General features: G+C 43.0%; 1 protein-coding gene across 1 annotated transcript in view; it reads right to left on the reverse strand.

Annotated features, from left to right (window-relative positions):
* NBAS (NBAS subunit of NRZ tethering complex) overlaps window positions 1-15,407 on the reverse strand; it is a 229,246-nt gene that overhangs the window by 5,840 nt on the left and 207,999 nt on the right. The window contains exons 50-51 of the mRNA XM_063125180.1: window positions 12,216-12,360; window positions 8,899-9,027 (exon numbers count right to left, since the gene is read on the reverse strand). Of these exons, the coding sequence (XP_062981250.1) occupies window positions 8,899-9,027; window positions 12,216-12,360 (274 nt within the window). The remainder of the gene's footprint in view (window positions 1-8,898; window positions 9,028-12,215; window positions 12,361-15,407) is intronic.

Raw genomic sequence — 15,407 nt, forward strand, 5'->3', positions numbered from 1 at the left:
TCCCTTCATAGAATCATAGAATAGCAGAGTTGGAAGGGGCCTACAAGGCCATTTAGTCCAACCCCCTGCTCAATGCAGGAATCCACCCTAAAGCATCCCTGACAGATGCTTGTCCAGCTGCCTCTTGAAGGCCTCTAGTGTGGGAGAGGCCACAACCTCACCAGGATTTCCCCACTTTCCCCACTCCACCCCCCCTCAAGCCTGCTACAGTGATTATCCTTTCGATTTACTAATTTTCCTTCCATTGAAAGTTATGTGTTAGGGAGGTGGGAGTGGCAGGCGCAGGGCAGCATTTCCCGGGTTTTAAGAACCCACAACAACTACATCTCTGCATCCGTAATTTAATAAGATAAATACATGTGCTAGCATATTTACTTCTTTGAAGGTACAATTCTAATAAATCCCAAATTACAGACAAAAAGATGGTCACATTCCTGGTAAGAAACAGAAACAGGAAGGTGAGCCAAACAGCATAAATGCCATTGGATTGAAATCCTAGATTCACATTACATTCTCCACCTGAGTGCTGCCTAATTTGTGAAGTCTCCCCTAGTGGCAGACAGAGAAAGCCAGAGAGGCTCACAATAAAACATGCAGGGAATTGGAGTGGCTGGCCAGCTTGTTGCTGATCTCTGCTTGTCTCTCTCCTTAGTAGTCATAGTTTTCTGCTAGGAGCTGAGAGGGAGATAAACAGGGGAAATTATCTGCGGAGGAAATAACTAAGTTGGAACAGCCCAGCCAATGGTTCCTCCTCCCTTTTATGTGACTGCGATCCTCTCCAGCTGTCTCTGCCTATTGGCAGGGAAGCCTGAAGAATGCTCAGCAGACACAGCCAAGCCACACTCCTATGGTGAGTGTGATGTGCAGCCTGGCTCTTATTCCATACACCTACCCTGAAGGAGAAATAAACAAATATCACCCTTTAAGAGGAAACATAGCGATGCAGCAAACGAATAATAATCATGCTGAACAGAATGCAAAATCAGAATGAAAAGATTTGTGCATCACTCAAGGTATTAAAGCATTAATGCGCAAATGATGTAAAAACATTAAAAAACACAAATTCTCCCCTGCCCCCTTTTTTTGGAAAAACATCTTTAGCAAAAAAGAAGAAGAAGAAGAAGAAAGTAACATTTAACTATTAAAATTCCTGGCAAGAACGCAGCCGTTCGTCTTAGGTTTGATTTTATAGATTTATACAAAGCAAACAGTAATTACTGTAATGACCTGAATATATTTTCAAACTCTAGTTCAGTGGTTCTCAACCTTCCTAATGACGCGACCCTTTAATACAGTTCCTCATGTTGTGGTGACCCCCAAACATAAAATTATTTTCGTTGCTACTTCATAACTGTAATTTTGCTACTGTTATGAATCGTAATGTAAATATCTGATATGCAGGATGTATTTTCATTGTTACAAATTGAACATAATTAAAGCATAGTGATTAATCACAAAAACAATATGTAATTATATATTGTGAAATATGTGTTTTCCGATGGTCTTAGGCGACCCCTGTGAAAGGGTCGTTCGACCTCCAAAGGGGTCGCGACCCACAGGTTGAGAACGGCTGCTCTACTTAAACAATGAAGGCAGGCGATTGATTTAAACAGGGTTTTCAGCCCATTATTCAATGGTTAAGGGATTGTCCTTGCATTAAAAACTCACTCGCCTGACAGCATTTTACATGCTGGCACACAAAATAAAATGAAGGCAGCCTTCAAATGATATTTTCCTCAATAAGGCTATAAACTACAGGGGAGATGAGGCTCCAGCATGCTGGACATGGGGTCACTGGGCCCACGGACACTCAGGTGCTGGATGTCACGTTTGAACTGGGCTTCTCCTCACGAAACAGCACACGTGGGGCTGCTTTCCATATAATGCTGAGCCACAGTTATGAAAATATTTTAAAAGAATGAAGTGAAGCAAGTGTTGGACTCGTGTGCTTCTTCTCCCGCAGCACGGCCACAAGGACGAATTTGGAAGCTTTCACTTCCACTGTACATTAACTATCGTTTGCCATGTCTGGACTCAAAAAACTATGCTATGTGGAAACAAGCCAGCTTCAAACCACAGTTTACAAGGCTAGCATTTTTCCACTAGCCATAGTTATGATTAACCACAGTTTAGGGTTCAGTTGACAGGCTAAGGTGTGATTAAGCTCAAATGGCAGTGGAAGCTTTTAATATCCTCGTTGCAGCCGCACAGAGAAGAGGGGAAGTGCTTGAGCCATGTGGATTTGTCCAGCAAGTCCAGAGAAGTGGGACAGGTGCACCCAGAGGAGCGGGAGGACACAAACCAATGTGCAGATTTTACCATTTTAGAGAACTACACTTAAGAAATACATGCATGGGATTTGAAGCCATGGCTTGTATTCAACACTGGCTGTTTCCCAATGGAATGGAAACTGCTGATGGAACAGATTTCCCTTTGCAGCCCCCGAATGCTCCCCAAATTTGCTCCATACTGTTGGGGGACCATTTAGAATAGATAGGGGGAAAGCAAGTGTAAATCCCATTGTGTGAGTCTGTTCATGCAACACTGGATTTCACATTATAACAGGGAATTATAGAAAAAAATAAGCAGGTAGGCAAAAATGATGGAAGATAAGTGATCAGCATTAGTTGCATTGATACTGTGCAAAGGAGCAAAATCATTTGGGATGCATACCAATTTGCTTTAACTACTGTAGGGATAATCCCACCGTTGCTAAATACTATTTTTCTGTGCATGTGCACACACACACAATCAAGAACAGGGTAGGCACAGTTGCAAAAGCCCTTGACCCAGCCCCCAAAAGCACAGGGCTTATGAAGGGCCCACTGTAGCACCAAGTGAGGCATGTTTCTGCACAGCAAGCCACAGCAAGAGGGAAATATTTTGAGCTATAACTGAAGTTCATTTCTTTAACCAGGTTAACGTTAATGATCCACACAGAGATAAAACTGTTCCTGATGTGACGAGGCACGGCTTAAGAACAAAGGCACTACCCATAAATCAAACGCAGTCTCCCAAAGAAAGAAGAGGGATAAAGCAGCTTGCTCAAAAAGCATCATTCATGTAGAAGAAAAAAAGAATTAAGTTTGGGGACTGTGTAATTGTTATTTTAGCTTATTAACATAAGATCAGTATAACAGATCCATGCGGCTACACACATTCTCATTTTCGAAATGTTCTCCTTTAGTGTTTTATATTTATAAATTTGATTGGAAAGCAAACCAACTGTGTCAAACATGACCTTCAATACTCGAACAATGAATATAAAATTCTATGTGATGTGGCCTAATGCCAGCAATGATTTTTATGATAGCTTGAGAGGAAAGCAATCTTTAATTTTTTAAAAAAAGGGGAGGATCTTTCGGAGCTCTTGGGTAGAGACAGGACACTTTACAGAAGGCACAAAAGAAGTTGATGGCCGTAAGATATAATGTTTCAAAATAGGGCAGGATCCAACCTTCCATCACAGCATCTCCCACCCCTCTCGTGTCAACAGACTCTGTGTGCAGCGGTTTTCTGCCACAGATCCCCTCTGTCAGCAGCCCTCCCTCAAACAGAGCGGTTGCATATATCTAATAGCATCCAGAACTCCACCATTTCCTTCATTAGAAAACACACACACACTCAGGTTAAAGAAATGAAAACAGATTTAGCCACATCGATTTCTCATCGTAAAAGCCCTGAACAGGGCCAGCATCAAAGGTTGGCATGGTCAGGCCCCTGCTGAGGGCCCACACCCCAGGAGGGGCCCATTGACAACAGGCCCTGTGAATTGTTCTTCCTCTTCACTATTGCAACCTGCTTTTCCACGTGCCTCTTGCTTCGGCCCAGACACAGCGGTGGTGAGGAGGCAGCGCTGTGGATGTTCACTCCTCCTCACCTGCCAAGCAAGTAGGTAGCAGTGATGATAACAAAGAGAAGGAGGAGCAAGAGTACCACAATGGTGGTGGGAAGGTAGAGTCATTAAAGGAAGGGAACCATTTGGAGTGTCTTTCCCAAGGGCTTTCTAAAACCTGAAGCTGGCCCTGGTCATGATCGTACAAGTAACTAAGCTAACAATAACATGCTTGGATCCTGGCACAGCAACTGCTGTGTTAGCATATCATACAGTTTTGGAAGGCCTGATGGGTGCAGGATGCTACTGTGGCCGTGCAGACGCAGTTATGAAGTGCGCCATTTTGGTTTACGTGAAGTTAGATAGAACCCATCAGAGTTTAATGGGTTCTATCTAACTTCACATGAGTGGACTTCCATTCACATCATGGGGTTTCCCATTCATCTCCCCCTCACGCTCCCCCACTGGAGAATAGACACACGTACATTTACAGTGCAAATATTTTGGAATGCTTATGGTGTCACCACACACGTATTTCAATATCAGCAAAACATGAATTAGCTCATGAGAAGGCTCATAGACTCAGATGAGCAAAATTTATACAAAGTTGTTAAAATTCCTGTCTGGTTAATATTAACTTCTCAATGTTTGACAGCAGAAACTTTGGGCTGGGTCCACAGAGGATAGCCAAGTATTATTGTTTGAATTGTTTAGTTATGCAACCTCCACGCAGAAGTGTTTCTCTGAAGAAAACTGTAAAGAAGTGTTTCTGAAGCAGTGTCTTCAGAAACGGTTTGAAACAAATTATAAACCGGTATACTTGTAAATCCCCAAATTCCATATTCCTAATTCCATCGACATATTTCTATCTCTTTTGAGGTAATCATATCTGTATTGGACTCAAATATATTCACTTTTGCAAACATTGTTGCGCAATTCTTCAAGAACACCTCTTAGGGTTCCTAGGGCTTTTCAAAATTGTTTTCGCTTTGTTCCGTGGAACCTTCTCCTTTTGCTTCTCCCTAGTAGCTACTAAAGACATAACTACACTGGCTCATGATAAAAAATAAATAAATAAAAACCAAAATCCATAGTTGGGCCATATCCTTATTAGGGCCAACAGAAATGCCACAGAGTGTGCAAACTGTTGGGTTCTTCAGAACTCCTCATCATGGTACAAAAAGCAAGGGTGAGCGGGAACCTCCCTCCCAAAAGTAGACATATTGTGGCTAAAACTCAATCTCAAGATGGAGATTGCAGTCTGAGTGAATTTATCAGCAACAGCTGTTGCAAGTATCAGATTTCATCTGGAACACAGGAGCAATGGCCGACCCTCAATGCTGAAAACATAAATGCTGTCTGTAAGAACATAAGAAGAGCCCTGCTGGATCAGACCAAGTCCAGCACTCTGTTCACACAGCAGCCGTCCAGCTGTCAAAAAAAGGGACCAAAAAAGCAGGACATGGTGCAACAGCACCCTCCCACCCATGTTCCCGAGCAATTGGTGCATACAGGCTTACTGCCTCTGATACGGAGGTTGCACTTAGCCATCAGGACTAATAGCTATTGATAGCCTTCTCCTCCAGGAATTTATCCAACCCATTTTAAAGACATCCAAATTGGTGGCCATCATCACATCTTGTGGTAGTGAATTCCAGAATTTAACTATGTGCTGTGTGAAGAAGTACTTCCTTTTATTTGTCCTGGATCTCCCACCAATCAGCTTCATGGGATGACCCTGGGTTCTAGTATTTTGAGAGAGGGAGAAAAATGTCTCCTTATCCACATTCTCCGCACCATGCATATTTTTGTACACCTCTATCATGTCTCCCCATAGCCTCCTTGTTTCCAAGCTAAACAATCCCAGTTGATGTAACCTTCCCTCATAGGGGAGATGTTCCAGTTCCCTGATCATTTAGTTGCCCTTTTCTGCACTTTTTCCAGCTCCACAATATCTTTTTTTAGGTGGGATGGCCAAAACTGTACACAGTATTCTAAGCATGGTCATACCATAGATTTGTATAAGGGCAGTATGATACTGGTAGTTTTAGCTTTACCTTAGGTGAAACACAGAAGGTCCTGGATAGGCAGAGAGCAAAGGTAGGCTTCCACTGAAATATTAATTGATGCTGTTAAATGGTTTGCTACTATTTCAATGAACTGTTGCTATTTTAGTATTTAGAATTTAAAATTTTATTTTTAGAAAGTTGATATTTTGTGGATTATTTTTTTTAAAAAAATGGTAGGATAAAAATAGCCTTTGACAGCAGAAATTTTGGCCTGGGTCCACAGAGAATAACCAAGTATTATTGTTTGAATTGATTAATTTGGAACCCCAAGCATTATTCAAAGAAATATTATTAATCTTAATCATTGGCTGCTGACGTAGCCAAGTTTACAACCTTGAGACATGCAACCCTGAAAAAGCACCCTTAAAAACAAACATAGAATCATAGAATAGCAGAGCTGGAAGGGGCCTACAAGGCCATCGAGTCCAACCCCTTGCTCAATGCAGGAATCCACCCTAAAGCATCCCTGACAGATGCTTGTCCAGCTGCCTCTTGAAGGCTTCTAGTGTGGGAGAGGCCACAACCTCACCAGGCAACTGATTCCATTGTCGTACTGCTCTAACAGTCAGGAAGTTTTTATATTGTGCTGCCACATTATATTGTGCTGCCACAGACAAACCACTTAAACGTTATTCATACAAAATATTCATTGTTGGAGAAGGCCTAGTGATTTCTGATGAGTGGGGGTGGAAAGATGGAATTGGCAGTTTGCAGAAGTTTTTGCAACACCACACGGGTTCGGCAATTTCAGAGAAGCTTGCAAAAAGAAACCAGCCCTTCTATTGCAGGCAGAAAGCATCCAAACCCCTCGTATCAGCACTTCCAAACATCCTCCTTTTAAATGTAAACATCCATAAAGCTGTCAGCATCACACGACAAATGGCTAAATAATACATCGGATCAGCAAGTGAGCGCTGCGTTTCCTCGCACACAGCCACGCTTGTGAGCCGTGCTAGCTCTGTCAGGGAAATCAATAGGGTCTGATTTGGCTTTCCAGGTGCTAGCAAGGATTCGCCTGCGTAATGTAAACAGGGATTGGGAAACAAAGCGGCAGGGCCTCAAACACAAACCAACTCAATCCCCCCCCCCCGGCAACAAAAGTCACCCAGTGAGAATATATATTATTCAAATAACCTGTAATATAGCTGCAAATTATGCAAACGATTAAAGCAGCATATGAAGGTTTCTATTTTCAGGCTCTGTCGGAGGCAGGGGGTATTCTGCTCTCCTTTACAGCTGGGTGCCCATCGACTCCCATCCTTCATGGCAGTGTTTGGAAAGCTTGCCTCTTTGAGAAGGCTTAAGAATGAAATGGAAAGCAACGCTCGGAGGCTTCCTATTCCTCCCCACAGCTATGTCTGGATGGGGGAAGAAAAGCAGCTGATTTTCAAGGACATACGATTAATAGTAGCCCGTAAAAGGCAGGGCAATTAGAGGGGGAATATATGCAATGACCTGCAGCAGCCTGCACCCAATGGCTCCACAGTTGGTACATACGGTAGGTGTAGATTCTCTAAGGCCTGCTAAGTGTGTGATAATTCAGCCAGGTGGCCACTTTAAGGATGCCATCACAAATGACTTGCATACACATGAAGATGTAGTCTTTCCAGAGACCATGTCCCTGAGCTTTGTAAGGCTTCAAGGGTTAGAAGCCTGGAGACAGCCTGCTATTTAGCATCTACAGTAGGGATAGGCAACCCAGTGCCCTCCAGATACTTGAACTTCAAGTCTATAATCCCTGACCCTTGGCCATGTTGGCTGGGGTTGATAGAAGTTGCACCACATTGGCCTGGCTCCCAACAACTCGCTAAACCATGCTGCTTAACCACAAAATGGTTAAGGGAATGCATGCATTCCCTTAACCCTTTTGTGGTTAAGCAGCATGGTTTAGCATGTTGTCTGAACCAGGCCATTGGAGGGCACCACATTATTTAGCGTTGCTCTACAGCTTCTAAACTATGGTAAACAAAACACAAATAGGCGATGACAGACTCTGGATATTCCTTTTGCCACTTTCCTACACAAATGGTCTACTCTACAACCCAAGGTTATATGGTCTGTTAAAGCCAGAGGTCCCTCAACCTGAAAGTCAGATAAGGGGAGGGAGCTGGATCTTCTCCTTGGTTGTCTTTCCTTTGATGCGTTACAACATCAATATTATTATTATTATTATTATTATTAAAATAATAATAATAATAATAATAATAATAATAATAATAATACGGTGGGGTGGATGGGTGAGGTACCTCTAAAATAATTGGGGGGGGGTTGTATCTAAAGCTGCTGTTTTCCACATAAAACCACAAAATTGGTTGTCGTCGTCATCATCATCATCATCATCATCATCATCTCTATACTGCCCCATAGCCGAAGCTCTCTAGCCGGTTTACATAAGATTAAAACAATTAAAAACAATACACAAAATTTAAAACCACAAAAACAGGACACCTCTAAGGAAGATCTGACTGTTTTAAATCTTAGAAATGTGACAAATCAGAAGGTTAAAATTTGTGCTTATTTGCTTCCTTTAAAAAAAGGATCACCACATTTTATAATGTGAAAACTTTAGTTTGGGGCATGATGAGTAAGATTTGTATTAGCGGTACATTCTTCCCAGGTTCAATGTATTCCAGTTTATGTACCATGAACGGCTGATGCAAAAGCAAAGCCGAAGAACTCAAGGATGAATTAGATACAAAAGGTCTTTTGTTCTTTTACTAAATAACTGGTTACACAGATAAAGTAAAATAATAATAATAATAATAATAATAATAATAATAATAATAATAATAATAATAATAATTTAGTTTTAATCACCTTGAGATATAAAAATAACTGCCTATCCCTATGCCTCTGCAGATTAGGGACACAAAAGCTTTGGAAAGTCATAATAATGATGATAACACACTCAAGAGGCCTGGCTTCCTACATGAAGATAAAAGAGCTAATTTATTACCTGAAACGAAGAAGGATGGTTAATTCAACTGTTCATACCTTAGCAATAGCTGTTATCTGCTCCAGTGCCACAGAGTGAAGATCTTGATCTTTGCTTTCCACAAGCAGCTTCAAGGATGGCAGCAGAAGGGATTGGTTAAGTAGCAGCAAACATAGCTCTTTGATGCACTGAAAACCAAAGTAAAAAGGTTGCGTAGTCAGGCATTGGTGGCAGAGGGGGCACAACTCACACTCAAATTCAGAAAAATCCTGCATCACGTGGGAAACAAAAGCCAACCCGTTTAAAGCAAAAACCAACAGCAAACACCCTCTGGGTGAAAATTCAGCCTGTTTGAAAGGTTTAAAGAAGAAACTGAGTAAAAGGGATGTTTGTTGCATTGCGGGTAAGGTCACCTAGGAATTCCTGTTTTTTTGGATCTGTACACAAAAGAATCGAGCCACTCATATCTTGTAAGGGCACTTCCTCCCTGGATGAATGGAGAACATGAAAGAGAGGCTCGTAATAATAATAATAATAATAATAATAATAATAATAATAATAATAATAATAATTGTCTGGAGTGACTTGAGAGGTGCTTTTTGCTGGCTATCTGGGCATCCTTTTGCTGCCACCACTACCATCACCTCCTCCCCTGTAGGGGAACGAAGCACCTTGCAGCTGACTGCCTGAGATGGGAAGGGATTGTACTGTTTCCGTCTCAGGCAGGCAGCTGAAAGAAGTTCAGTTTCTCTGCTTGTTTGCTTGCTTTCCCTGTCACCGCGACTGCCACCTCCTCCTCTTCTTGCCGGAAAAGAAAACATCCCATAACCAAGAGCCTGAGATGGAAGCAGGATCTGAGGGCCCCATCAAGCCATGTTTCGAATCCTGATGTAAGAAACATACTGCAAGGAGATTTTTTTTAAAAAAACACAAAAAACCTCCCTTTTAATGCCTTTAAACTCCCAGTGACAATGAAAAGGAGCAAAGCAGTCCATCAAAGCCTTAAGTGAGTTTTAACTGTTCAGTAAAATGGAAAACATGAAGTCCTCCTTAAGAAGCAAGTAACCGAGCAAAATTGGTTAACTCTTTCATAAAACACAGGTGGAACGTAACTATGGATAGACAACTCTGCATGTTTGTGCAGATGTGCTTCTATTCATCCTGATGGCTGCATTGGATACAGGTGCGTGGCTCTACGGTCTGAAAAGCCTAGAAGCCATGGGGCCGGGGCCAACACGGACAAACCCTTTAGTTTGGTATTTTGGTCTGCTTTCCCCTCTATAATAAAACTACCTTTTAAAAACCTCCAAAGCCCTTCCAGTGTAACAAGTTTGGTTCCAGGGGCATTTAGAGGTGGGCAAGTCATGAATAACATCATGAACCAGAGCTGGGCAACCTCACTTGTGCCTACTAATAAAGCTGATTTTTGTGAACCGCCCAGAGAGCTTTAGCTATTGGGCGGTATATAAATGCAATACATAAATAAACAAATAAACCATTAAATAGAAGCTTTCTGGAGGGCAGGCAAACGAGGCAGAATCCAATTCCCCATCTGCAAGAGATGGGATAGAACACAGGAAATTAAATACGCAAACATGTCAACTGTTTGCTTTGCTGGCTCCCAAATGAGCTAAAGCATGAGAAAGCCAGAAGGGAATTTGCTCCAGAAAAGACACTTCTAAGGCTAGCCTCCAATTTGTTAAGCACAGTTAAGAGGGAACCAGTGTTAAGCCTGCACCAGCCTGATGTGTGCTATAAGTCACCCTTGTTTTAGACACGTCTCTGAATCAGCTCTAGGTATATTTCCCTTAGGTGTTTACTAGTGTGCATTGGTTATATATCCTTTTCCTCCCTCTTCCCCCACACCCCCTGCCAGCCATCTCCTAGGCACAAGGATATTATTTGGGGTTCTTTTGAAAGAAGTTTTATCATTCTGTCAACCCTCTTATGATGCTGCTTCTTCACTTAAGGTTTTGATGGGTTCGCAGACATAAAATGTTACTGGCACTATAAAACTGCTGCTTCACCCGGGTTGTGCATTCTAACAGCCATCAGCATTTATTTTCGCAAACATTGTGCACATGGCAATAAATCGTGATTTCCAGACACACAGAAAATGTGTAGAAATATACAGCGTTCAATGTGTCATTCTGTACTCTCTAAGGCTGTTGTTGTTGACGACCAGAAATAGAGTTGGAAAGAAAAGAAAAAAAGTTCAGAGATGTGAGAAAGCTCGACACTTTTAATTTTACCAGATCATACATAGTATGTTTAATCCTGTGGTTCACTTATTCTTCCAGTATGTGCTTGCACTTGGGAGTACAGCTGGTCAGTGAAAGATGTAGATCATTTATTGGTAATGAAGCAATAAAACACTAGCGGTACATCAACCGCAAAATCACTGTATATTACAGTGTTACCTTCTTTGGCTACAAATGGCATAAGCTTCATTTGCAAGCGGTTGCCCAACCACCTCCACCAACACAGTCGGAGATATCAGGGGCGGGGAATCACTCTTCTAACAGTGATCATTTGTGCCCCTGTGCCAACATAAATGGAGCCAAAATGGGACCACTGAGAAACAAGAGGGTGGTATCAGCATGCTCAGGGGAATCCAGGTCTGCAGAAGTACCCCCTCCATCTTAAAAACAAAACAAAAAACAACACCCTAAAATATGCAACACACCAAAAGGGGGTGACCCTCTGTCCCCCCAAAAGCCTAGTGAGGACTGAGCATTCTCAGAAGTCATCAGTAGGTAGAAAATGTTGAGTGTTGGGGGTGGGGGGATTTAGCAAGAATGAGCAGAATGGATTGGTCTTCTTGAACCTCATGCAGTTTATAGGATGCTGGAGGTGCATGAAAGATTCCCATGTTTTTAGGGAGAGGCCACAGCTCAGTGGAAGAACACAGCCTTTGCATATAGAAGATCCCCGTTTCAGTTCCTGACATCGCCAGTTAAAAAGGGCTCAGGTAAGCAGGGCTAGAAAGTAACTCAGCCTAAGGCACTGAAGAATGGATGTTCATAGGAGCCCTGTTGAACAAGGTGCAAGAATCTGGATGCACATTTGGGAGCCATCAATTTGTCATGCGTGACAATCTGTCCAGGACTACAACTGGATCAGGCCTTTTGGCTCTCAGTGAGGCCTGTGCAGGAGCAAGGCCCAGTGACAATGAATGGAGGTTACACAGCAGCAGTGCCCAATAAGAAAGAGAGCAGTGCTGTGCCTGTAATGAAGGAGTTCTCAAGACAGACATATTTCAGAGCTTCCTTACAAATATCCTCCCATTTGAACAAGGAAAATATAGCCACTGATGAGCTTACTGTCCATGTCAACAGGCTCACCATTGACAAGAATTCTAGCCAGGTAAACTCACCTCTGCAGAGAGCATGTGTTTTGTCTCATATAAGGAGCGGCAGATTTTCAGAATCTCATTCCCCGTGTGCTTCTTATGCTCCTGTTGGGATTTCATAAGCATCGCTGTTCCCAATTTAACCCAAGGATTACTGCTTGGGCATGCTCTGAAATGCAGACAAAAAGTTTTCGTGTGAGCATTAAAAGCAAATTGCTCAAACAAACAAGGACCTGCTGTGCATATGTATCTATCAGCTTCTACATATATATTGAGATGCACATTTTGACAACAGACACTTGAGAGAGGTAAAGACCATCCAGAATTGTTACAAAAGAGGAAGGGCCCCTGTCTTGCAGCCATGAGTAATATGAATTTCTGGAGTTAACTTTAAGCTTCATGAAAGCAAGAACCCAGATACGGTGGGGGACGTTTCTCCGCCAGGGCTAGGAAGATAAGACTCCAAGTGGAAGCAGAGGGGTTCTCCTTTTGCTTCCCAGATATTGAATTTGAGAAGTTCCTGCACTATTTGTGCATACAATGAAGAATTAACTGCTGGAACAGGCACTCCAACTAAAGAACTTACGGAGGATGAGTAACTCCTGGGTCTCTCCTTGCTCAACAAAAACTAACCTGAGAGGACAATGAAATGCAAGGACAGAGTGGGAGAGAGAGGGGGGAACCAAGCCTTGTGCACATTAATTCCTCATAAATCTAAGGGGGGGGGGATGATGCAATGTAATGGTACCACACATGGAAGGCCTAGCTGTTGTCACTGAATAACCTTATTCACGTGTGTACATGTGTATCTGATCAACCTGGGAATATAGGGGATCTTTTGCAGAGACATAGGGTACACATGGTAGACTTGGAGAACAGGCCCTCCCATGTTTCTGAAAAGGTAGCCTGCTTTTATTTTAGAGCAGCAATCTTAAGGGGGAAAGCTTGTGATGGTGAATAGAACTGTCTTGATGAGTAATTCTTTATTTCTAAGAATGCCAGGTTTTATTATCAATTATTTTAACTGACCAACTGTTCTTTGATGTGTTTTGCTTTTTGTAATGGCTTCTGCTATGCAAAATAAACTATATTTGATTTGACATGGCAGATTTTAAGACTGTACTTTGAGAAAAAATGGTGAAATTTGCATTTATTCAGGATCTTCAAGTACTGCCTACTACAGAAGGGCAACTCCTTTTAACTCAATTAAAATAGAGGACATACAGGTCATGAACTTCAATTACAATCAAGGCAGGTAGCCTAGCAGGCTAATGTTAAGATTTGCTTGCTCCTCGTTGCCCTGAGACCATTCCCATGCAGCATTTCCCAGGACAAAGGTGTATCAGACAAGGTGTTAGGATGATGCCAACACAGCTATAAAACTGCAAAGAACATGGAGAACACCCCACCCTCTGAAACAAACACACACACACACACACACACACACACACACACACACACACACACTTTTCAGAATTTGCACCTGTTTGACAGCCCTGATTTGCAACAGATACTGGATTGGCTTCGGAGATCCACTGTTGTTTGGGAGGATTTTTAGATATGGGTACCCTCTGACAGCCCCTGGCAAAAACACACCACTTCCTGCTGAAATCAAGTGCAATACCCATCAGGCAGTGATGATTCTTTTCTGTGAACTTTTTTCTGTGACCTCCAATTGGGTAACTAGTAACTAGGGGTGTGCACGGACCCCCCGCTCCGCTTCACTTGCAGATCCGCCATTTTTCGGAGCGGGTCGCTCCGCCCCGCCCCCGCTCCGCCCACTTCCGCTCCGCTCCGCTCGGAGCTCCGGATCGGATCCGGAGCTCCGTTTTTGCCCCCCCATAGGCTTGCATTGAAAGCTAAAAAAGTAAACAACTTTTTTTCCGTTGAAGTTAGAAACCTCACGTTTGGCACCATGACACCTCATGGGCGTATACACACACACGCCAAGTTTCAAGGCAATCCCATCATCCCCTGATTTTTGGCGAATTTTTGAAAATCGGGCACCCCATTCACACCCCTTGGGATAGCTCCGTCAATTTGCATGTTAGAAACCTCAAACTCGGCACCAGGGCAGCTTATCCATGTGTCCACATGCACGCCAAGTTGCAAGCAAATCCCATCATCCCCTGATTTTTGGCGCGGCTCTACCCTCTAACGCACCTCCCATAACCCTAATTCACACCCCTTTAGATAGCTCCGTCAATTTGCACGTTAGAAACCTCAAACTCAGCACCATGATAGCTTATCCACGTGTCCACATGCACGCCAAGTTTCAAGGCAATCCCATCATCCCCTGATTTTTGGGGAATTTATGAAAATCGGGCACCCCATTCACACCCCTTGGGATAGCTCCGTCAATTTGCATGTTAGAAACCTCAAACTCGGCACCAGGGCAGCTTATCCATGTGTCCACATGCACGCCAAGTTGCAAGCAAATCCCATCATCCCCTGATTTTTGGCATGGCTTAACTCACCCCAAATTGTCCCATTCTACAACTACGTCAATTTGCACGTTAGAAACCTCAAACTCAGCACCATGATAGCTTATCCACGTGTCCACATGCACGCCAAGTTTCAAGGCAATCCCATCATCCCCTGATTTTTGGGGAATTTATGAAAATCGGGCACCCCATTCACACCCCTTGGGATAGCTCCGTCAATTTGCATGTTAGAAACCTCAAACTCGGCACCAGGGCAGCTTATCCATGTGTCCACATGCACGCCAAGTTGCAAGCAAATCCCATCATCCCCTGATTTTTGGCGCGGCTTAAACTTTTTAACTCACCCCAAATCAAGTCCCATTCTACAACTACGTCAATTTGCACGTTAGAAACCTATCCTTTGGTCCCATGACAGCTTACCCATGTGTCCCCATGGACACCAAGTTTCAAGGCAATCCCATCATCCCCTGATGTTAGGGGAACTTTTGAAATTTGAACACTCCAGTATGTCAGGGATTTAAAGTTGCAATTGCAGACAGCTCAATGGGGCCAGTTCCAAGGCAATCCCAACATGCCACGAGATAACCCTAAATCTTCTGGCACATTTGAAAAAGGGATTATTGAATTTGATAAAGTCTAAGTGAGCGCAGGAAGGACTTCTCCCCTTAGTCAAAGCAAGACACATACACCATCGCTGCAAGGCGGGAAGGGGAGAAGGGAGGGAAAGCAGGCAGGCAGCATGCATTGTAGTGCCGCAAGGATGGCTTGAGCA

The sequence above is a fragment of the Elgaria multicarinata genome, chromosome 4, assembly GCF_023053635.1.
Source record: "Elgaria multicarinata webbii isolate HBS135686 ecotype San Diego chromosome 4, rElgMul1.1.pri, whole genome shotgun sequence".
Classification (NCBI taxonomy): Eukaryota; Metazoa; Chordata; class Lepidosauria; order Squamata; family Anguidae; genus Elgaria; species Elgaria multicarinata.